At 32.4% G+C, this 24,096-nt stretch overlaps 1 protein-coding gene across 1 annotated transcript; it reads right to left on the bottom strand.

Annotated features, from left to right (window-relative positions):
• Positions 1-21,248: 21,248 nt before the first annotated feature.
• On the bottom strand, positions 21,249-23,797 carry LOC114286649 (glutathione S-transferase U18). The gene is made up of 2 exons (XM_082871344.1): positions 23,267-23,797; positions 21,249-21,806 (listed from the first exon to the last, which is right to left on the bottom strand). Exons 1-2 carry the CDS (start codon positions 23,582-23,584, stop codon positions 21,423-21,425), a joined length of 702 nt encoding a protein of 233 aa, XP_082727470.1. The 5' UTR covers positions 23,585-23,797; the 3' UTR covers positions 21,249-21,422.
• Positions 23,798-24,096: the final 299 nt, after the last annotated feature.

The following is a 24,096-nucleotide window of genomic DNA, read 5'->3' as shown; positions in this document are numbered from 1 at the left end:
TTGATCAGGAGATTTTGACCAAATCAATAATTGCAGGCATGTGGAAAGATATGTGGATTGAAAAAAGTTAATAAATACTGATTAGGGGATTTTGATCAAATCAATAAATGCTGAGTTTTTTTTTTTAAATAAAAAATTTTAAAAATTCAAATTGGGATATTGAAGCTCCCATAAGTTTTGGGGGTTAAAAACTCAATTTTGCTTAATAGATAGATAGATATAGATAGATAGATAGATAGATATATCTTTTTATTTTTATTTTTATTTTTATTTTTGTGTGGTTTCTATTTGGGTTTTTTTTTTCAATTTATTTAAGATGGAGTTATGGGTATCTTTTTTTAAAATTTAATTTATCTGTGGTTTCCATTTGTTTTTAATTATTATTATTTAGGTAAATTATGATGTGAGTTAGATATGTGATAGACATGTTAGCTTTATTGATTTAAAGTTTATTTAGATAAAATTTAAAGATTTTTTTTTTAGTTTTTTAGTTTTTTTTGTTATGTTATAATATAATATATAAAATATAGGTAGATATCTACAACTTTAATAGAAAATATTATCTGATTTTTTTGGGAAGAGAAAATGAATGCAAGTTTTAATATTTTTTTAAAAAAATTTGTGAGAGAGATTAGGAGGGAGAGATTATGAAATATTTTTGTTATTAAATAAATAAATCATTCAATAGTTTATTTTAATCTATTTTGTAAATTAAAAATCAATAATTTTGAAAAATTGATTAATTTGTCCCATTAAGTGATTTAAAATTTTGATAAATATATATAAAAAAATACATAATTATAATTCAAATTTAGATGTTATATCTTTTTGAGATCTATAGCTAAATTTTTATCTTTTTTATTTTTATTTTTGTGTGTAACCATAGTATATGGGAGAAATTCAAAAGGGTGTTGCAATAATTATGGAGAAATTAAAAGGGATTGTGGGTTGGGAGAAGTCAATAAATGTTGAGGTTGGGTTGGGAGAAGTCAATAAATGCTGAGGTTTTTTTTTTTAAAATCAAAAAATTAGAAAATTAGGATTAGGAGATTGGAGCTCCCACAGGCCTTGGGGTTAAAAATCCCATTTTGCTTAATATATAGTATAGACTACCCCATTACCCGTGCTATGCATGGGATAATTATAGATATTTATATTTGTTTTAGATTTTTTTTAATATATAAATTATGTTTTTTAATATTTTTTATAAAAATAATTTAACAATTTGATCACTAACCATAATATACGTGAGAAGTTGAAAAGGGTACTGCAGTAACTATACACGAATTGTATCTATAATTATTTGTATGAGGAGATTTTAAATGCTGATCCGGATATTTTGACCAAATCAATAAATGCAGGCATGTGGAAAGACATGTGGATTGAAAAAAGTTAATAAATGTTGATAAGGGGATTTTGACCAAATCAATAAATGCTGAGTTTTTTTTAAAATAAAAAATAAAAAATTTAGAAAATTCAGATTGGAATATTGAAGCTTCCACAGGCCTTGGGGGTTAAAAACCTCATTTTGCTTAACACGGAATAATTATAAATATTTATATTTGTATTAGATTTTTTTAATATATAAATTATGTTTTTTAAGATTTTTTATAAAAATAATTTAACAATCTTATCACTAAGCATATTGTATGAGAGAAGTTAAAAAGGGTACTGCAGTAACTATACACGGATTGTATCTATAATTATTTGTATGAGGGGATTTCAAATGCTGATCAGGGGATTGTATCAATAAATGCAGGCATGTGGAAAAATATGTGGATTGAAAAAAAGTTAATAAATGTTGATCAGGAGATTTTGACCAAATCAATAAATGTTGAGTTTTTCTTTTTTTAATAAAAAATATAAAAAATTCAGATTCGAATATTGAAACTCCCATGGGCCTTGGGGGTTAAAAATCCCTTTTTGCTTAATATATAATATAGATATAGATAGATATAGATATAGATAATATAATATAGATAGATAGATGTGTTGAAATTTTCAAGGAATTTTGTTTATGCTAGTTTTTAATGCATTAAAGTTTAATTATGAGGGGGTTTTGACCAAATCTCCCAAAAGGCATGGGGATTGGGAGACATTAATAAATGCTGAGGTTTTTTTTTTTTAAATCAAAAAATTAGAAAATTAGGATTGAGATATTGGAGCTCCCACAAGCCTTGGGGGTTAAAACCCCCTTTTACTTAATATATAGTATAGACTAGCATATCACTCGTGCTATGCACAGATTGTGTTTACAATTATTTATATATGTGAATTGCGATTTTTAAATGTCTTCTTTTTTTTTCTTTTTTTTAAATGTCTTCTTTTTTTCCTTTTTTATATTATATTAAAGTTTAATATTTTGATAATAATCATATGTGTTAGACTTTTCAAGCAATTAAATGTCTTTTTTTTTATTATTATATTATATTAAAGTTTAATATTTTGATAATAATCATATGTGTTGGACTTTTCAAGAAAATTTTTTTATGCTTGTTCTTAATGCATTAAAGTACTATTATGAGGGATAATAATCATATGTGTTGAGACTTTTCAAGGAATTCATGTGTTGGATTTCAAAGAATTTTTTATGTTTGTTCTTAATGCATTAAAGAGTTATTATGAGGGTAAGACTTGGGGGTTGAGAGAAGTTAATAAATGCTAAGGTTTTTTTTTTAAATAAAAAAAATCAAGAAATTTAGAATGGGAGATTGGAGCTCCCACATGGCTTGGGGTTAAAAACCTCCTTTTGCTTAATATATAGGATAGATAGATAGAAAGATAGATAGATATAGACATATAGATAGATAGATAGATAGATAGATAGATAGATAGATATAGATATGACACATACCATTTATATGACACAAGGACCAAAGTACCGGGACAATTGCTGCAATTTGCCCTCATCTAAATTAAAGGGATTTAAAAAGTAAAAAAAAATAAAAATTATAATATTAAAAAATGTTCACTAAAAAAATATAGATTAAAAATTAAAAATTAATTATTGAAAACTCCATACTAAACAAGGTAATGTTTTCTATTAATTTTGAAAATTAAAAAATTAGTATTAATTTTTCCTCTGTTTTTTTTCTCACAAAAAAAAAAAAAAAAGCTTTTTTTTTTTTTTTTTTTTTTTGTGGAGAGGGGTTTTGACCTGCGATTTTTCTAAAATGAGTGTTCTAGACGGAAAGGATAGAATTGGTTCAGACAATGAGAAAAAGTGTTTATGCAAGGGGCGCTTTCACTATGAGAAAGAATAGTCGGTTTTGCATAGGGTGCCTTCTTGGATAATAGCTTCAATACTGGCATGCATGATGGGCTTAATTGTGAGACATATGAGAGGGGCTTTACTGCGAAAATAAAAGAAATGGCTTACAGAGTGTCTTCTTACTTCACGACTTCAATACTTGTGAGAGAGAAGTAGGCTCAAGTGTGAGAGAGAAATGAGGGTTTCTAGGAAGTGTCTTCTTGGGTCACGACTTGAGTGTCCGTGCACATGAAAATGAGTGATAAGGGTCAAAGTGTGTCTCTTGGGGTGACGGTTTCAATGCTCTGAAACACAAAACCATAGCATTTTAATAAAGAGAAATAATTAGTGATAAAATATTTTTGTCTTCTTAAATACAAGAACAGAGAATTTATTATTGGTAACGAAATATTTTTGTCTTTCACAACATAACCTTATGAGACGAAAAATATATTCATCGCGCAATCAATCAGAATTTATTAGTGACGAAATATTTTCATCTCCCACAACTTATTCTTCCAAGACAAAAATATATTTGTCACCCATTTAATAGAAAGATGAAACGGCATCGTTTGCATGATGGAGTGTTTATTGATGATGAAATATTTTCGTCTTCCATAACTTATCATTCCTAGACAAAAATATATTTGTCGCCTAATAAATGGAAATATGCAATGACATTGTTTAATAGGTAGGGAATTTATTGGTGACGAATTACGTTCGTCGCAAAAAATATATATATTTTGTGACAAAAATGTTCGTCTCCAATGAGCTAAAATAATTCGCGCCAATGCAAATGAAATTGGCGCCTGAATTTTGCAGACGAAATTTTTTTTCGTCTCCTATACGTTTGAGAAAAATTAAAACAAACGATAAAATTAATATTTTGTCATCTTTGGGTTAAATTTTAAGTCACCAAATTTTGTCACAATAGCCTAGATTTCTTGTATTTTGTTTCCTTATTTAATTATTATTATTATTTTCTTTTTGTGGAGAGGGATTTATTGTGAGAAAGAATAGTAGCTTTGCATAAAATGTCTTCTTGGATAATAATGTTTGCATGCACAAACGGCTTAAATGTGAGAGAGAATAGAGAAACTTCAGTGCGAAATAGAAGAGATGGTTTATAGAGATTGTTTTCTCGAGTCACAGCTTCAATACTTGTGAGAGAGGAGACTCAAGTGCGAGAGAGAAATGAGGATTTGTAGAGGGTGTCTTTTCGGGTCACGACTTTAGTATTTGTGTGTGTGTGAAAGTAAGTGATTAAGGTAAGAGCGTTTCTTAGTTTCTGACGACATTTTAATAAAGAGAAATAATTAGTGAGAAAATATTTTCGTTTCAAACTCATATGTTCGTTGCCTAATCAACAAAAATACAAAAACAATGTTGTGTGGGGATGGAGAATTTATTGGTGATGAAATATTTTCGTCTCCTTCAACTTAACCTTATGAAACGAAAATATATTCGTCGCACAATCAATCAAAATGCAACACGACACATGGAGAATTTATTAGTAACGAAATATTTTCGTCTCCCAAAACATATCCTTCCGAGACAAAAATATATTTGTCGCCTAATTAACAGAAAGATAAAACGAGCATGAAGCGTTTATTGGTGATGAAATATTTTCGTCTTCCATAACTTATCCTTCCCAGACAAAAAATATATTTGTCACCAAATAAATAAAAAAATGAAACGACATTGTCTAATAAGTTTGGAATTTATTGGTGATGAATTCCTTTTGTCGCAAAAAACTTTAAATTTTGTGACAAAAATGTTCATCTTCAATGAGCTAAAATAATTGGCGCCAACAAGAAAAAAAATTGGTGCCTCTTTTTTTTCTGACAAATTTATTTTTTCGTCTCCTATAGTTTTGAAAACAATTAAAAGAAATAACAAAAGTAATATTTGGTCATGTTTGGGTTACATTCTAAAACGAAAATAAATTTTATCACCAAATTTTAAAAATTAATTATTGAAAACTCCATACTAAACAAGGTAATGTTTTCTATTAATTTTGAAAATTACAAATTTTTTATTATTTTTTTCTCTGTATTTTTCTCACAAAAAAAAAATAGCTACATTAATTATCTTCCTTTTTTTTTTTTGTTGAAGAGAGGTTTTGACCTTCGATTTTTCTGAAATGGGTGTTCTAGACGGCAAGGGTAGAGTTGGTTCAGACAATGAGAAAAAGTGCTTGCGTGCAAAAGGGGCCTTCACTGTGAGAAAGAATAGTGGGTTTGCATAGGGTGCCTTCTTGGATAATAGCTTCAATGTTGGCATGCACGAAGGACTTAAATGTGAGACAGAAGAGGTAGGCTTTAGCGCGAAATAGAAGAAATGGTTTACAGAGTGTCTTCTTGAGTCACGACTTCAATACTTGTGAGAGAGGAGTAGACTCAAGTGTGAGAGAGAAATGAGGGTTTGTAAAAAGTGTACATGAAAATGAGTGATAAGTATCAGAGTGTATCTCTTGGGGTTACAGTTCCAATGCTTTGAAACACAAAACCACGGCATTTTAATAAAGAGAAATGATTAGTGATAAAATATTTTTGTATCCTTCAATACCAGAACAAAGAATTTATTATTGGTGATGAAATATTTTTGTCTTCCACAACTTAACCTTATGAGACGAAAAATATATTCGTCACGCAATCAATTAGAATTTATTAATGACGAAATATTTTCGTCTCCCACAACTTATTCTTTTGAAACAAAAATATATTTGTCGCCTATTTAATAGAAAGATGAAATGACATTGTCTGCATGATGGAGTGTTTATTGGTGACGAAATATTTTCGTCTTCCATAACTTATCCTTCGCAGACAAAAATATATTTGTCGCCTAATAAATGGAAATATGTAATGACATCGTTTAATAGGTATGGAATTTATTGGTGACGAATTACGTTCGTCACAAAAAAAATTATATTTTGTGACAAAAATGTTTGTCTCCAATGAGCTAAAATAATTCGCGCCAATGCAAATGAAATTGGCGCCTCATTTTTGCACACGAAATTTTGTTTTCGTCTTCTATAATTTTGAGAAAAATTAAAACAAACGACAAAATTAATATTTCGTCATCTTTAGGTTAAATTTTAAGACAAAAAAAATTCCGTCACCAAATTTTGTCACAATAGCCCAAATTTCTTGTATTTTTTTTTTATTGATTTTAAGCATTTGGTGACGAAATTTGGTTTTCCTCTCTAAAAATAATACATTTGGAGACGAAATTATTTCCTCTCTAAAATTTTTTACAATGGTGACGACAAATTTCGTCTCCAAAATGGCGCCAAATCTTCCACCAAATTTTCCAAGGGCGGGAAATTGTTTTGTGACAAAAAATAAAATTTAGAGACGAATAAAATTTTTGTCACCTATTGTTTTATTTGATTTTAAGCATTTGGTGACGAAATTTGGTTTTCGTCTCTGAAAATAATATAACTGGAGGCGAAATCTTATTTTCATCACTAAAACGTGCATATTTGGAGACTAAATATTTTTTCGTCACGCGTTTTCGTCACCATAGACCTTTTTTGTTGTAGTGGAAAGTGAATCAAACACCTTATGAAATGTGGCATGAGAGAGTACCATCCTACAAATACTTAAAAATGTGGGGGTATTTGGCTAAAGTGGCTATTCTTAGTCCTAAAAAGACTAAGATAGGTCCTAAAATTGTTGATTGCATTTTCATTGGTTATGCCATGAATAGTAGTGCATATCAATTTTTGATTCATAAGTTAGAACATTCCGAAATGCATGTAAATACTATTATTGAATCTCGGAATGCGCCTTTCTTTGAACATGTGTTTCCAAACAAGTTTGGACAAGAGACTAGTACTAATAAAATATCTTATGATGCTATTACTAGTCATGATCAAGAACATGATTAAGAACAAGAGCAAGAGATAGATCAAAATGAGGAAGAGGAACCTAGGCATAGTAAACATGCTAGAACTTCAAAATCTTTTAGTCCAGATTTTCTAACATTTTTGTTAGAAAATGAGTCTTTAACTTTTAAAGAAGCTATGTCCAGTCCTGAGACCCCTTTTTGGAAAGAAGCTGCAAATAATGAAGTTGAATCCATCCTAAAAAATCACACTTGGGAATTAGTGGACTTACCACCAGGCTATAAACCTCTTGGGTACAAATGGATTTTTAAAAGAAAAATGAAAGTGAATGGATCAATTGACAAATATAAAGAAAGACTTGTGGTCAAAGGTTTTTAACAAAAAGAAGGTCTTGATTACTTTGACACATACTCACCGGTTACTAGAATAACATCCATTAGAATGCTAATTGCCATTGCATCGTTGTGCAATCTAGAAATTCATCAAATGGATGTGAAAACCGCTTTCTTAAATGGTGAGTTAGATGAAGAAATTTACATAGAACAACCAAAAGGATTTTCTGTTTCAGAAAAAGAAAAGAAAGTGTGTAAATTAGTTAAATCATTATATGGTTTAAAACAAGCGCTAAAACAATGGCATGAGAAATTTGACAAAGCAATGATGTCAAATGGATTCAAAATTAATGAATGTGACAAATATATTTATATTAAAAACACAAACAAAGGCTATGTTATAGTATGTCTTTATGAGGATAATATACTTATCATAGGTAGTAATAATGACATGATTAAAACTACCAAGAAAATGTTAAATAAACATTTTGACATGAAGGACATGGCGATTACTGATGTAATTCTTGGTATGAAAATTACCAAAACATCAGAAGGTTAGGCGTTGTCACAATCACATTACATTGAGAAAATACTTGACAAATTTAGCAAAGATGATGATCATCTTGCTAGAACACATGTGGATGTTAATTTATTTCTTTCTAAGAATGTACAGGAAAGTATTTCTCAATTAGAGTATGTCCAAATTCTTGGAAGCTTAATGTACTTGATGAACTGCACTAGCCTGGATATAGCTTATGCAGTAAGTAAATTAAGTAGATATACAAGTAACCAAGGAGTCACACTAGAAAACAATTATAAGGGTTCTAAGATATCTCTGATTTACTCGTAACATTGGACTAAATTATACTAGATATCCAATAGTACTTGAAGGATACTATGATGCAAACTAGATATCGGATACTAGAGACTCAAAGTCCACTAGTAGGTATGTCTTTACTCTTGGTGGGGCGACTGTATCTTAGAAATCTTTCAAACAGACTTGCATTGCTAGATCTACTATGCAATTAGAGTTTATAACTTTAGATAAAGCTGGGAAGAAATAGAATGGCTTTGTCACTTCCTTGAAGATATTCCAATGTGGCCAAAATCAGTGTCTGCTATATGCATACATTGCGATAGTCAATCAGCAATAGATAGAGCACAGAGTTATATGTATAACGATAAGTCACGACACATTCGTTGTCGACATAGCACTGTGATACAACTACTCTCTAATCGAATTATTTCTATTGAATATGTGAAGTCTAAAGACAACCTAGTGGATCCACTAACCAAAGGGTTAGCAAGAGAGTCAGTTGAAAATTCATCGAGGGGAATGAGACTTAAACCTATTAAATAAGAGTTACTACAACAGCAACCCAACCTAGTTGACTGGAGATCCCAAGATTTAGGTTCAAAGGGACAACCGAGTTTTGTATGACTCATAAGGATCACTAGGAAGTCAAACTCCTACCCAATACTAATGATGAAATAGTGATGTCTGCAGCGTTTTAGGTTAAGTAATACTTTTAATGATTCTTGTATCTACGAATACCTGCTGGAGTATAGCAAGATACTCTTCATAAGAATCACCTATATGAGTCTGAACTAGGCCAGTTCTATGAGATTTGTGAAGGGCTACAATTCTCTAGAGCACTCATGAAAGACCAAGTTGTTCAGGGCCAAAATGAACACAATAGTGAGAACTAAACTGTGTTTGGTGATATACTGTGTGAATTCTATTGTCTTAGTTTATACAAATGGTTGAACAGTTCAAGACATCATGTTCACTAGTTAGCTAGTAAATCCGATAATGTCTCACAAGAGAAGGTTCAAAGCCAAAAGCTACCTATCCTTTGCAGAATATTTCTAATTTCTATACTCTCTGTAATTAGCTCATATTGTTGTATTTTCTTTCCGTCAAATTCCATTCATATGAGGGATTGTTGGAATTTATGGTTTTATAGGCTTATTTTGGGCCAACTTTGAGCCCAAATTTGAGTGGGCCCCACACGTTTTTTGGGGTGGGGAGGTGACGTATTCCTTGCCGCATAGCAAGTCACACGGTGCAAACGGTTTATCAAAACCATTTATCAGAATGGGAACTTGATGTCATTTTCGGGTTCTTATAATGGACTATTAAAGAATAAAATGTGGGTTTGTTTGTAATGGTAGTCCCACATTAGAAACTTAAGAGAACTTATGTGTGTATATAAGTTTTAGGTGGCAACACTTGGGTTGGGCCCCAAGGGGCACCCCAAGTTTGTAGAAGGGAGAAGTTATGGACAAAGTGACCTTTGGCTCAAACCACTACACACGCGCGCCGCCCATCCATCCGTCCAACTGACCAACCGAGCCATGCCGGGCGCAAGTATAGATCAAGTCGGTCCTAACATTAATTTTTTGGACAAAATTTATTTGAATGTTTTCAAATTCTTACGGGAAAGTTATTTGAATTTCTAAACGAAATTAATTTAATTTTGCGCCAATTTTTTTTGTCCAAACAGTACCCTCTTTCAGTCTATTTTCCAATAGGTTCAACAGGTTCAAACTGTTCTAAATAGTTTGAAAAACTGCCCAACAGTTTCAGACAGTTTTAGACAGTTTTAGAACTGCTAGCAGTTAGCAGATCTGTTAAATTTCAAAACTGTATCTGTTCAGGATTGGTTGCACCTGTTCATTCAAATTCATATCTATCCGAACATGCACCTCTTGTTTATAAATACTTGATCATTTCGGCAGTGTTGATCATCCTGAATGTCACGACCCAAACCCGCCCCTATAAGTTTGGTCCATGACTGGCCTGTACATAGGCCTCAAAACAAAATTTCACGAATATTTATTCAAATACGGGGCCTTAAGCAGAAGCAAATACCAACATAAAGACAATGCCCATTGAGTTTGTGCATACACGAAGACTTAGATTAATTTAAGCATTTAAATACGCTTTCCATAGTTACATATATAATCAAAGAACCTATACAGATCTCACACACATATACATAAGACTCAATGAAATACATAATTCTCCATTACAAAGTTAAAGCCTCGACACGGGGGCATAACCCGGGCAGCTTGACAAAAAGGTGGACCTCGATACAACTCAAGTGTTGATCACCAATGGCTCACCTACATATATATAAAATAAAAGGGTGAGTAAACGCCCAGTGAGTAACATTAAAGTAAAAAGGTTAATGAATGATGTCCTTAACATTAAGAAACCAGATTTCACAATTCTAAAATGTATCTTAAATCATGTTAAAACTGTTGTGAGAATTGAATAATATTTATCTTAAATCAATTTTATATAATAATAGTGAAAGCAAAACAGATTCTGGAAAACTAGGTTTTACAATTCAACAAAACTATATATACATATATATAAATGAATAAGTAAAAGATGAAAGGGTTCAGAAAATAACGTGTGTGATTGTGAGAGGCACGTCAAAGACGCTGTCCTAAAGTCGTTATGCGCTCCCTCCGTGCAGGTTCTAACGATCACAAACGACTCCAAGATACAACCCAAAAACTTTACAGGGTTTGATACATTGCACAGTTGCACTAGAAGAATTTGCCAAGAATGTATCAATTGCCCAGAAATATGAAATATAAAATACTGTAAAGAGAAGAATGAGAGAGAGAGAGAGAGAGAGAGAGAGAGAGAGAGATCGGAGTACGTTGTATATCTTTTCTCAATAATAGAGTCCTGTATAAAAAGGATCTATGGTGTCTGTTAGGAACAGACATACCTATTCTTCTTGAAACCTAACACATATTTAAAATTCAAATAAATAAGACTATAAAAGGAAATAAATAAATAAAAATAATTAAAGTTTTGAAGCTTTTAGGAAATCTCCAACAATCCCCTACAAGATTCAAAACTTTGTAAAACAGTCAAATAATAAAAATAAATAAATAAATAAATAAATAAAAATAATATGGGCAACTTTAAAACCATACAATGGGTGTAGTTGTTTTTCAAACTTGAACCTCACTTTGTGTTAACAATTTCATTCTGAAAGAATTTTAGTGAACTAGGTCTTGAACTAAATCCTTTTAACAGAATTCAACATGTCACACATATGGTATGATACATAACTGTAGCGCGGGTTAGCACTATTAGCAGCCATGTGCTCAATCTTGATTCTCATGAGAGTTTTAGGAAATAGCCCTGTTTCCACAGTCGTGGCTTCACGACGCTCTCACTTAGGTGAATCCTCCAAAGATAGAAGTGATGGATGTCTATCTTGCGAGAGTTTGCTCGCCTCGTATTCATTTAGAATAAATACTCTTTCTTAACCATTACATTTACATCAGCACTGATTTCTTAGGGATGAGCAGAAGAATATAAATAATAAGTTTAATAAAGTCTCCTTTAAAGTGCTGGAATACGAGTCACACTATAAGGATTGTTCCTACCCATTGAACTTCTTTCATAAGATCTCCAATCACAGAAGTCGGGTTACTTCCTTAGTTGACTCCTTATAGGCTTAGACCCATCCCCCTCGACAAATCTAAGACTACACTCTTAGATAAACCTTTTATTAACTGATCAGCAATATTTTTTTCAGATTTCACAAAATTCAAAGATACAACATTTTTATTCACCAAACTTTTTATAGATTTATACCTCACTTGCATATGCCTATTCATCTTTTTATTAGTATATACTTGTCTCACAAGTTTTATTACAGCTCTATTGTCACAATGTATAGAAATAGCAGGTATAGGATTTTTCACAAGTGAAATATCAAGGAGCAAATTTTTAATCCACTCAGCTTCAATACACGTAGTGTCTAAGGCTATAAGTTCTTATTCTGTTGTACTTCTAGAGATAACTGTTTGTTTTTTAGAACCCCATGATATTGTTGCTCCACCTAACATAAATATATACCCAATAGTAGACTTAACATCTAAGTTATCTGTTATCCAATTAGCATCACTATAACCTTCTACCACATTAGGAAAACCACTAAAGCAAAGTGAATAATCTAGAGTTCCTCTTAAATATTTAAAAACTCTTTCCACAGCAATCCAATGATCTTTACTAGGATTATGAGTATGTCTACTTAATCTCCCAACAACATAGGAAATATCAGGTCTAGTCTTATTAGCAATATAGAGAAGTGATCCAATAATTTGAGAATATCTAAGTTGAGATACCGGTACACCATTATTTTTCTTCAAATTCATGCTAGGATCAACAGGTTTGAGATTATAATAATCAAACTTTTTTAACATTTTCTCTAGATTCTAGATTGATTCAATGTAATACCTTTGGTTGTTTTCTCTAATTTCATACCCAAAATTATATGCTTCTCTTAAATCTTTCATATCAAATTTTGAAGATAAATAAGGTTTCACATTTTTAATTACCTCTAAATTTGTTCCAAATAATAAGATATCATCAACATATAAACACAAAATAATACATTCTCCATTATCTTCTTTATACTATACACATTTATCCTGTTCATTAATCTTAAAACCAAATTCTAGAATTATCTTTTCAAACTTTTCATGCCACTATTTAGGAGCTTGCTTAAGTCCATACAAAGATTTAACCAACTTGCAAACTTTATGTTCTTGTCCTTTAACCACAAAACCTTCAGGTTGCTCCATATAAATTTCTTCATCTAAACCTCCATTCAAAAAAGCAGTTTTAACGTCCATTTGATGAATTTCTAAATTATAAATGGATGCTAGAGCAATTAAGATTCTAATGGTTATAATCCTAGAAACAGGTGAATAGGTATCGAAATAATCTATTCCTTTCTTTTGTGTAAATCCCTTGGCTACTAATCTTGCCTTATATTTTTCTATACTTCCATCAGGTTTTAATTTTTTTCTAAATACCCATTTGCAACCGATAGCTTTACTCCCAGGAGGTAGGTTAGTCAACTCCCAAGTATTATTTTGAAGAATAGATTCACACTCACTATTAATGGCTTCCTTCCAAAATGGTGCATCTAAAGATGATATAGCTTCTATAAAAGTATTTGGTTCTCCTTCAGTTAAAAAAGTATAAAAATCATCTCCAAAGGTTTTCTCTATTCTAGTTCTCTTACTTCTTCTAGGTTCTATATTTAGATGTTCAGAATCATCTCTCAAAGGAATAACACTAGTACTAGTAGTAGAAGTTTTACTTACAACCTGATTTGAGATCCTAGTTTTATATGGAAAAATGTCTTCGAAAAATGTAGCTTCACGAGATTCAATTATTGTATTATTAGTAATTTTACTAATTTCAGAATTTATTACTAGAAATCTATTAGCACTACTATTTTGAGCATATCCTAAGAAAACGGTATCCACAGTTTTAGGTTCTATTTTCTTACGTTTAGGTTCTGGAATTGCTACTTTTGCTAAACACCCCCATACTCTTAACATTTTAAGATTAGGTACTCGTTTTTTCCAGATTTCATAAGGTGTTTTATCATTATCATTTACAATTACTCTATTTAATATAACACAAGCAGTGAGTATCGCTTCCCCCCACAAGCTCTCCGGTAAACCAGAACTAATAAGCATTGCATTTATCATATCCATTAAAGTTCTATTTTTCCTTTCAGCTATCCCATTAGATTGTGGAGAATAAGGTGGGGTTACTTCATGAATAATTCCATGTTCTTCACAAAAAGTACTAAAGGTACCTACATTATATTCACTTCCTCTATCAGACCTAAGTTTCTTAATCTTTCTTTCTAATTGATTTTCTACTTCAACTTTATAAATTTTAAATTTACTAAACACTTCATCTTTGGTTTTAATTAAATATAAGTAACAAAACTTAGAACAATCATCTATAAAGGTTACAAAATACTTATTTCCTGCTCTAGTTAGTGGTCTATTAGAATCACAAACGTCACTATGTATAAGGTCTAAGAGTTGTAAATTTCTTCGTACAGATTTATAAGGTTTCTTAGGTTGTTTTTCTTGCACACATATTTCACATTTGTATTTAACATCAATAGATGATTTAGGTACTAATTCTAAATCCATCATTTCCCTAATTTTCCTTAAATTTGTTAGAAATGGTTATAAATTCTGGGTAAAACCAGAATTTTATCCTAAGTTCGGTCTATTTTTTAGGTGGGCCCCATGCGTCGATTTTCACGGGTCAAAGTGGTAACGCGTTCTATGCCGCGTTGTGATTCATGTGGTATATTTGGTTGCTCAAAACCATTACTGAGTGAATGAGAAATTGAAGCCAAAGTGTACACCATGGAAATGGAGTTTTGGTAGAAATTCCTTAAAGGTTTGAATAAGGCTTGTCCCACATTGATTTGGTGGGAGGTTTTGAAAGGGTTTATAAGGCTTGGGTTTGGTACTTGAGGTGTGCCCCAAGGGGTACCCAAGTGTTTTAGAGGGAGAGGTTATGGGCAAAATGGGCTAGACCCATTGGACCCAAAAATCACCACACGCGCGCGCGCGCGCGTCACCTACCGGTCGGGCGGGCTGGGCGCGGGTGCGTGGTGTGAGGTTGGGTTGGGCTTGTTCAGCCCAATACTAATCTTTTTGTGTCAAAAACATTTGAATTTAATTTTATTTTTGGTAAAATAAAATCCAGAATTCAAATTAAACTGGTTTGGTTTTTCTGTACATCCAAACAGGGCCCTTCCCGTATTAAACCGGAAATAATCTGATCCGGATTTACTATACACCCAAACAAGGCCCTTCCCGTTTTTGTTATCTGTTTGAATTGTAACCCAACAGATTCAAATCTGTTTGAATTCAAAACCAACAGGTATCATACATGTTCAATTCAAAAACCTAGAGCCACCATTCCATCTATAAATAGGACTGCCCTCATTTGGATTTTTAGAACTCTAATTTTCGTCCTTCATAATTCTGCAAACATTCCTCTTCATTTTGCTGTATTATTTTCTTGTCAGAGAGAGTATAAACACTTTGTGTGTTCGTTAGACAAACAATTTGTAGTGCTGCTATTGTTTGTAGTAGATCATTTTATCCTAGGAGATAGACGTCCACATTCTGAAAGCACCGTGGAGAGGACGAATCTGTCTTAAGGACACAGTGTCAAACACTGGACTTGATCAGATTATAATTCGAAGAAATTAAATCAAGTAAGTTATTTAATTAATTTTTGTGTTATTGTTATTTATTTAAATCAGATTTTAATTTTGTTTTTGTAACAAAATAAAATCTGTTTTTATTTATTTATTTATTATTTCAAGTTTGATTTTTGTAATCAAACAAATTCTCTCATTTTCTTTATTTCTTTAAATTTTAGTTGTTGTTTTGTACACAATAGAATTAAATCTTTTAAATACAGTGAAGATTGTCCAACAAAATTCACATGTCCAAGTCTTTTATGCCATAAATCACAAACTTCAATATTGAAAATATTATGAGAGATATAATTAACTTCAAAAAATACATTCAATTTAAATAAACCATCACATACAAAACCTTTACCAATAAAAATATCATTTTTACTTATTACAATTTTATTCGATTCCATTACAATTTTGTAACCTAACTATACTAAACACAATCCACTAATAAGATTTCTTCTAACTTTAGGAACATATCGCACATCTCTCAAAGTTAAGATTTCTATATCTCCAATGCCAAGTATTGGTGCAATTGATCCATTTCCCAAAGTTACACTTCCTCCACTTGATTTCTGGAAAGTTTTAAAATAACCACAATCAAAACACACATGTATATTAGCCCCAGAATCTAACCACCAATCTTGATATTCAAAAGTAGAATTAATTTCAGGATTATACCTAAAAGATGGTCCGGCAATTTCTTCTTTCTCCAAAATCATATTCACTTGAGTATTATGACCTTGATTTCTTTGCTTATTAGTGAACCTTGGTTTATACTCATCAGTCTTCTTAAAAAAACAATCTTTAGCATAATGATTGGTTCTTCCACATACATAGCACAACCTCTTGCCACTCCCTTGTCCCTTAAAACTATTAGCATTGGCTTGGTAGTTGTTATTATGGTGTTTGTCATTTTGACCTCTAGATTTAAACTTAAGGTGTTGTTCTTGAAAATTTTACCTTTAGGTCGAAAGTTATTCCTATTGTTGGAACTATTCTTATTCTCATTCTCCACCACATTTACCTTAGGCGTTTTCTCTTTTCCAGTTTCTAGATTTGATCTATGTTTCTCTTCCACCCTAAATATATTGATTAATTGAGTTAATGACAGATCTCCTTATTTGTGCCTAAGACACTTAGCAAAGTCATTCTAAGATGGAGGTAATTTATCGATAAGGCAAGACATTTTAAAGTCCTCATTAAAAGTTGTCCCTTTCTTCTCTACTTTTCTAAGTAGTTCTTGAAACTCATAAATTTGGTCTCCTACAAGTATGTCATCTTTCACTTTATAACCATTAAAATTAGAGACAATGAACCTATCAATACCAACATCTACAGTTCCATATTCGGCCTCTAAGGTTTTCCATAGTTCTTTTGCAATCGAGGTGGTTGACTGATATACATCATATAAATGGTCAGATAACACACTAAGGATTCTGTTATAACAATGAAATTCGATTTGTTCAGGTGACAACCAAGATCCAACAAAATCCCGATCTTCTATGGCAGACATAAGACCCAACACGGTCAGCCAATATCTTGTTTGTTTTTGCCATCTTTCAAAATTGTTACCATTAAATTTTTCAGGTTTCACACTAATAGTTTCTTCTAAATTAGCCATAAAAATAAATTAGTTAAGGTACAAGAGAGTAGACAATTATAAAATCTGTATGATGCAACAATGAAACAATCACAAATGTTAGGAAGAGATAAATTTAGATAAATCTGATTGAAAAATTAATTGCCAACAATTTAGGAAGAGATAAAATGTGACAAAATTTTTTTATACAGATCAAATCTAAACACAATAACTTATAACTTGAACAATGCTAATTAAATATCATGAATCTAAACATCATAATTTATCATGTGAAAATTTTTATTTTACTCTACTACTTTCCTAATAATAATAATAATAATAATAATAATAAAACTACACAGAATCAGCAAAATCAACAAATTCTACAACTTCTTGAATATATATATACATATATACATAGGTCAATGTGTAAAACACAGTTTATACTACTTCCGAAATTAATTGAATTGAATTAATATTTCATGCAAATCAATGGAATCAAACAAGATGACATGTAGAATACAAACAGTTTTATTCTGTATTGTGAACAAAAGAATTGAATTGACTTTATATTGTGTTCAAAAGAATTGAATTGACTTTATACAAACAGTTTTATATTGTATTGTATAATACAAACAGTTTTATATTGTATTGTGATCAAAAGAATCAAACAAGACGTTTACCGAATTGACTTTGGAAAAAAAAAAAACAGATTTTACCAAAAGATGGGAAACAAAACTTCCGTTGTTTTTTTTATTTTTTTATTTAATTTTATTAACAGATTTGTTCAAGACCAACAAGTACAATTATGAAACACAAATAATTAAAAGATTAAATATGTTAAAGACCAACAAGTACAATTATGAAACACAAATAATTAAAAGATTAAATATGTTACAGATAAAACGACTTTAGATTGTTGTGGAAATTGAATAATATATATCTTAAATCAATTTTATAGAATAATATTGAAAGCAAAATAAATTCTGGAAAACTAGGTTTTACAATTCAACAAAACTATATATACATATATATAAATGAATAAGTAAAAGATGAAAGGGTTCAAAAAATAGCCTGTGTGATTGTGAGAGACACGTCAAAGACGGTGTCCTAAAGTCATTATGCGCTCCCTCCGTGCAGGTTCTAACGATCATAAACGACTCCAAGATACAACCCAAAAACTTTACAGGATCTGATACAATGCACAGTTGCACCAGAAGAATTTGCCAAGAATGTATCAATTGCCCAGAAATATGAAATATAAAATACTGTAAAGAGAAGAAGGGGAGAGAGATTGAGATCAGAGTACGTTGTATATCTTTTCTCAATAATAGAGTCATGTGTAAAAAGGATCTATGGTGTCTGTTAGGAACAGACACACCTATTCCTTTTGAAACCAAACACATATTTAAAATTCAAATAAATGAGACTGTAAAAGGAAATAAGTAAATAATAAAATATAATAATAAATACAAATAATTAAAGTTTTGAAGCTTTTAGGAAATCTCCAACAAAAACAAACATTTATTGTATCAAAATCCATGCTTTTTCAATGGATTACATATTGGAACCCATCACAAAACATTTTGCGTGGCACATGATGCGCCCACTTATACAAAGGTTTATAATCATATTTCAAAATAGAACATCCACTCATGCATATCAAATAACCTTTCGTAAACATGAGTCATATAACGATGTGAAAACATTCATATTCATATCATATTTCCTGAATGACCTCGGGTCCACGTATAACAAAGCGGCCTCGAGCCCAATCATATATCAAACGACCTTAGGTCGAAACATATCATATCGTATCATTGTATCTTGTCGTGGAGTAGATGGAACATCGACATGTCTCCACCTCTCCTTGGGCCCAATTCATGTATGTATGGACCCAAGAGGAGTCTCGTACAGATTCTAGAGGTGACTCTCACTGTAGCACTTAGTTCCGTACAGCACTTTGTTCCATACCAAAGTCAATAGGTCTTAAAGACCGAACAATTTATATCATGCCATAGCATAAGTGGAACGAATAAACAGAACGGCCTTGGGCCCACCATATCATATTACAAACAATTCACATTTCTTGTTCATAACTAATTTCACATTTCTTGGAAACTTGTGCATTTTGATAAAATGCAATATTTAGAGAATCAATGTCATACATAAATAAAAATAGATAATGAAAAACATATCTTTACTATACTATTACTCACAGTGATGGGCTCCTGGTAGCAGTTGGACGATGTCCTCCTCTTGACCTTAGTTCAATCTTTGCTTTTCCCTTAACTCTTTCAATTTTCCCAAGCTTTCATGGTTGATCTTCTTTCTTTCACTTAAATCTCTTCAATTTGTCTTCAAATCGCATGAATGTTGAGCTCTCTCTCTTAGAGAAGCTTTCTCTCACTTTTTCTCTCCCTCTCTCTCTCTCTCTCTTTCTCTATCGGTTCTCTCCCTCTCCCTCAGATATTTTTGGGCTCAAAATTGATGATTTCAACTCATATATCATATATATATATATATATATATATACATAAGCTTATCACAATTAGGGAGATCCAAGCACATCCTTATGAATCGAACGAAATCAAATTTCAATTAAACTTCCTAGATGACTCTAAAAATTAAGCTGATCATACCTATGTACTCCGTTCTAGTTTCTGAAGCCTCTAAGGCCTTCAATTTGCAGTGCAAAGTTAACCACCCAAACATATCTTAACGAATCAAACGAAATAAATTTCCAATTAACTTTCTCAAATGGCTCTAAAAATTCCCATTATCGTATCCATGTAATCAATTTTGATTTCTGAATCTATAAAGGTCGGCAATTTCAGTTTCAAGGTTGAAACCCCACAGATAATTCCTCAATTCAAACAGATATAATTAAATTAAAGCACATTAACCCATAATTATATAAAGATAATTTTTGATACGCATTTTGGGGTTGTTACATTGAAAATCCAGAAAAAATTTGTTCCCTTCCCATTTTTGCTCTGTTTTGCATTATTCTTTATCTTAGTCATTTAGAGAAAATTCAGAGAGTATAGAATGCAGGTTCTAGTTCACCATACAGATTGTTTGGAGTGCTACTACAATCTATGTAGATCATTGCATCCTGGGAGATAGACGTCATTTATCCGTAAATACCGAAACGGGACGAATCTGTCTTCAGGACAGAATGTCACACACTCGACTTGATTGTTTTTATTATTATTCATTTCGGTAAATAAATTCTACAAGTAATTTATTTTTGTTTGTTTGATTTGGTCTCACATTATTTTTTACACAGAAGATTGCTCCAATATGTAGAACGCAACCTGCGTGGTTGCACAATTGGTGTGCAACCGAGCGAGTGGTTTGTTTAGCTCAGTTACCTACCTAGGACGTCGTTTCGCTTAGCATTAGGTCATTTTGCTTGGCATTGGTGATAAATGTGTTAAAGGATAAGTTTTATCCTTTAGAAAGATTACTCCTAGAAGGATTCTGGGAAGAGGAATTAAAATCCTTCTAGGAGTCTACCATATGAAATATATAAAAGCTCAGTAGTGAACCTATGAAGGGTAATGCAACTTTACCCACTGAATTTCTAGAGAACTTTTGCAGGCACTTGCCGATTAGCTCACTTGAATTGTTTTGCAGGCTACACGACGCCGTTCGAGGAGATACAAGCTTGATCGTGAAGAAAACGCGTATGACAAATATTTCGTACCCGTACAAGTATGATTGTAATTTATTAGATTTCATTGCAATATCTTATATGAATCAAAAAAGAGAGAGTATATTTTTACATACCAGTTTAATTCAATTGGTCATATTGGAAGTGTATGCATTACATCACAAAAACGTTTTTGAAAATGGAAGTTGATAAGGTCTCTTCTGAACAATCAATCAATTCTCGTAAGATGTAATCGATTGCCTGTTCATGTCTATTGATGCAATGCTTTTTATCAATTCCTTGTTCAATGTAAATTGGAGTGATCGACTAGAAATCGATAGGAGATTAAACACTGCAAAGGAGCCATTGAGTCATAAGTGCGAATTGTTTAATCCTTTCATAAATTGGTTTGTTCCAAGATTTTTTTTAATCATATAATTGGTGGAAAACAAATATTAAGGTACACATTGACACATCTGATCATATCATTTAAGAGAAAAATTAGAGCAAATCAAACTCATTCATTTCAATCATCATTGTTCTACAAACAAAATTGATCCATACACACTCCTATTACTTACCAACAACCAAAAAAGATCGTCTTCGACAATACAAGCTGCCCAAATTATTGACTTGTGAAAGTGACCAAAACATAGACTAATTTTAATTGGAAGATTATTGAGCTTGAGCTTGAGCTTTAGCTTTAGCTTTGGCTTGCAACATTTTGGCTATCTCCAAAAGCTTCTCTGTTTCAGGGAAGGCACCTTTCACAGCCTCATGTGAGCAAAACCTCTCAGCCCATCCCACCAGACCCGGTGTCTTAGTTCCATCAAGAAACTCCAACTCCTCCATCTTCTCCACCACCTTCAGCCACCCCAAGAAGCTTCCAAAGGCTATGTCAAGGTATCCGATGCTATCTCCACCGAAGTAATCCTTTCCTTTGCTACACTTGGCAAAAGCATCCTCCAATAGCATTAACCCTTCCCTCAGCCACCCCAACGCCACCACTTTTGCCTCCTCTCCCTCCGCTGTACGCAACTCCCACAACATCGGAAACCACTGAAAAAAATTTAAATTACATAACAATGGTTACATTACTAAAATTGCCATTATTTTCTATGGTACATAAATTATTAATGATAAGTTGAATTGTGATGAACAATTAAAAAGTCAAATAAATTCAAATTTTATGAAACAATTAATCCCTTAAGACTACTTGAAAAAAATTGTGTCCAGTAATTAAGGACGTAGCCGCATATATTTGAGTGGGTTCACTTAACCCACTCAAATTTTGAAAGTATTTAGGGTCTGTTTGGTAACGTTTAAGTTTTCAGTTTATATTTAGAAAAATTTTATAAACTGATTTTTGTTTATTTTTAGAAAAACATACACTACAAACGCGTTTTGTAGTTGACAAAATGTTTAAAAAATTTTAAAAATATAAAAAAGAGTGAGAAATGGCAAGTGGTGGCAAGTGGCGGCGGAAGACGGTGGTGAAAAGTGGTGACAGTAGGTGGTGGGTAGCGGGTGGTGGCGGGTGGGTGGTGGTGGTGGGTGGGTGGATGGGTGACGGTGGCGGGTGGTGGGTGGTAGAGAGTGGGTGGTGGTGGTGGTGGTGGTGGTGGCGGCGGTGGCAGGCGGGTGGTGGTGGTGGTGGTGGTGGGTGGGTGGGTGGGTGACGGTGGTGGCCGGTGGGCGGTGGTGGCAGGTGGGTAGCGAATGGCGGGTGGTGGCGGTGGTGGTGGGTGGGTAGGTGGGTGACGGTGGTGGGTGATAGGTGGTGGCGAGTGGGTGGTGGGTGGTGGTGGCAGGTTGGTGACAGGTGGGTCGTGGGTGGTGGTGGTGGTGGGGGTGGTGGGTGGCAGGTGGGTGACTGGTGGTGGTGGGTGGCTGGTGGTGGATAGTGGTGGCAGGTGGGTGGCGAGCGGTGGATGGTAGTGGCGAGTGGTAGGTGGTGGTGGGTGAATGGCAGGTGGGTGGTGGTGGCGGGTGGTGAGTGGTGGTGGCGGAAGACGATGGTGGAAAATGGTGGCAGGTGGTGGTTAGTGTTGGGTGGTAAAAAAAAAAAAAAAAACTCAAAACTCAAAACGGAAACACATTTTTTGAGTTTACATTTTTTGGCCAAATTTATAAACTGAGACCACTGATTTATAAATCAAAAATTTACCAAACAAGTTTTTATTTAAATTTTATAAATATAAACAAAAAATTAAAAACATAAAGATTACCAAATGGCACCTTATGATTTGTTTACTATTTTTAATAGTTTTTTAATTTTTTTAAAATCTCGCCACATATGATTTATTGAAAATGGAGGTACGGGGCGAACTTTTTATATTCAAAAATAGCATGCTAGTTGACCTTCTATATCCACATGCTAGTTTCATAAAATCTGAATCAAAATTTAATATTTCAATTTTTTTTTTTTAAATTATGGTTCTAAAATAATGTTTTTACCCAAAACACAATAATATAATATATAGAAGTCTTGAAAAAGATAAATCAAACAAAAATAGTACCTTGTCATCAAGATAGGCAGCCCAAAAGCGAGCAAGGGCACCGTCATAGGGATCAGAAGGGAGGATAGGGGGACCAGAGGTCCAAACCTCATCAATGTATTGAATGATGATGAGAGACTCACATATAGACTTGCCACTATGGATGAGAACCGGCATTTTCTTATGAATCGGGTTGGATTTAAGGAGGAGTTCGCTTTTGGTACCTAATTTCTCTTCAAGAAACTCGTATTTGATGGACTTCAAATTAAGGGCAATTTGAACCCGGTTCACGTATGGGCTAGGCGATGCACCTAGAAGCTTTATGTCACTTGTTGCCATGTCTAATTCTCTCTCAACTTACAGCAGAGGGTCTAATTATTTGTGCTGTGAAAAAGAAAGCTATGCAGACTTTGGTGGTGGGTATGAATTGAAGGATGAAGGAGGCTTGATATTTATTGAGGGTGTGTCTTGAGGAAAAAGAAAGGAGAGTTGATTATTCACCCAAAAAAAAGGAGAGTTGATCATGTGGAGGTGATTGGCTTTTACTTGATAATGATACCACCCTATGCACAAGACCATAAAATAAGTCCATAAATATAAAAATTATGGTAAATAGCGAATCAATGGTAAGTCAAAAAATAAATGGATCCTCTTATTTTATTTTTATGAGTTTGATTTTTAATGTATCAAAATTTATCATTAAATGTAAAAACTTTCTCCAACTTTTACTGAAATGGTATTTTTCTTAAAAATTAATTACACAATCAAATAAAAAGTATATAAATTAATAAATAAAAATAAATTCTGATTTTATTAAAAAATTATTTATACATATTTTATTTTATGTAAAA

This window comes from Camellia sinensis, chromosome 5 (assembly GCF_055761805.1).
Source record: "Camellia sinensis isolate YWXY chromosome 5, ASM5576180v1, whole genome shotgun sequence".
NCBI lineage: Eukaryota > Viridiplantae > Streptophyta > Magnoliopsida > Ericales > Theaceae > Camellia > Camellia sinensis.
The sequence above is the reverse complement of the archived record's forward strand: the minus strand, read 5'-3'. Positions and strand labels throughout refer to the sequence as shown.

Bases quoted from the DNA above. Each gene is read 5' to 3' on its own strand.
- LOC114286649 (XM_082871344.1), bottom strand. From the start codon at position 23,584: ATGGCAACAAGTGACATAAAGCTTCTAGGTGCATCGCCTAGCCCATAC. The intron at 21,807-23,266 runs GTACTATTTTTG...AATTTTTTTCAG, and splicing joins CTGCCTATCTTGATGACAAG to TGGTTTCCGATGTTGTGGGA.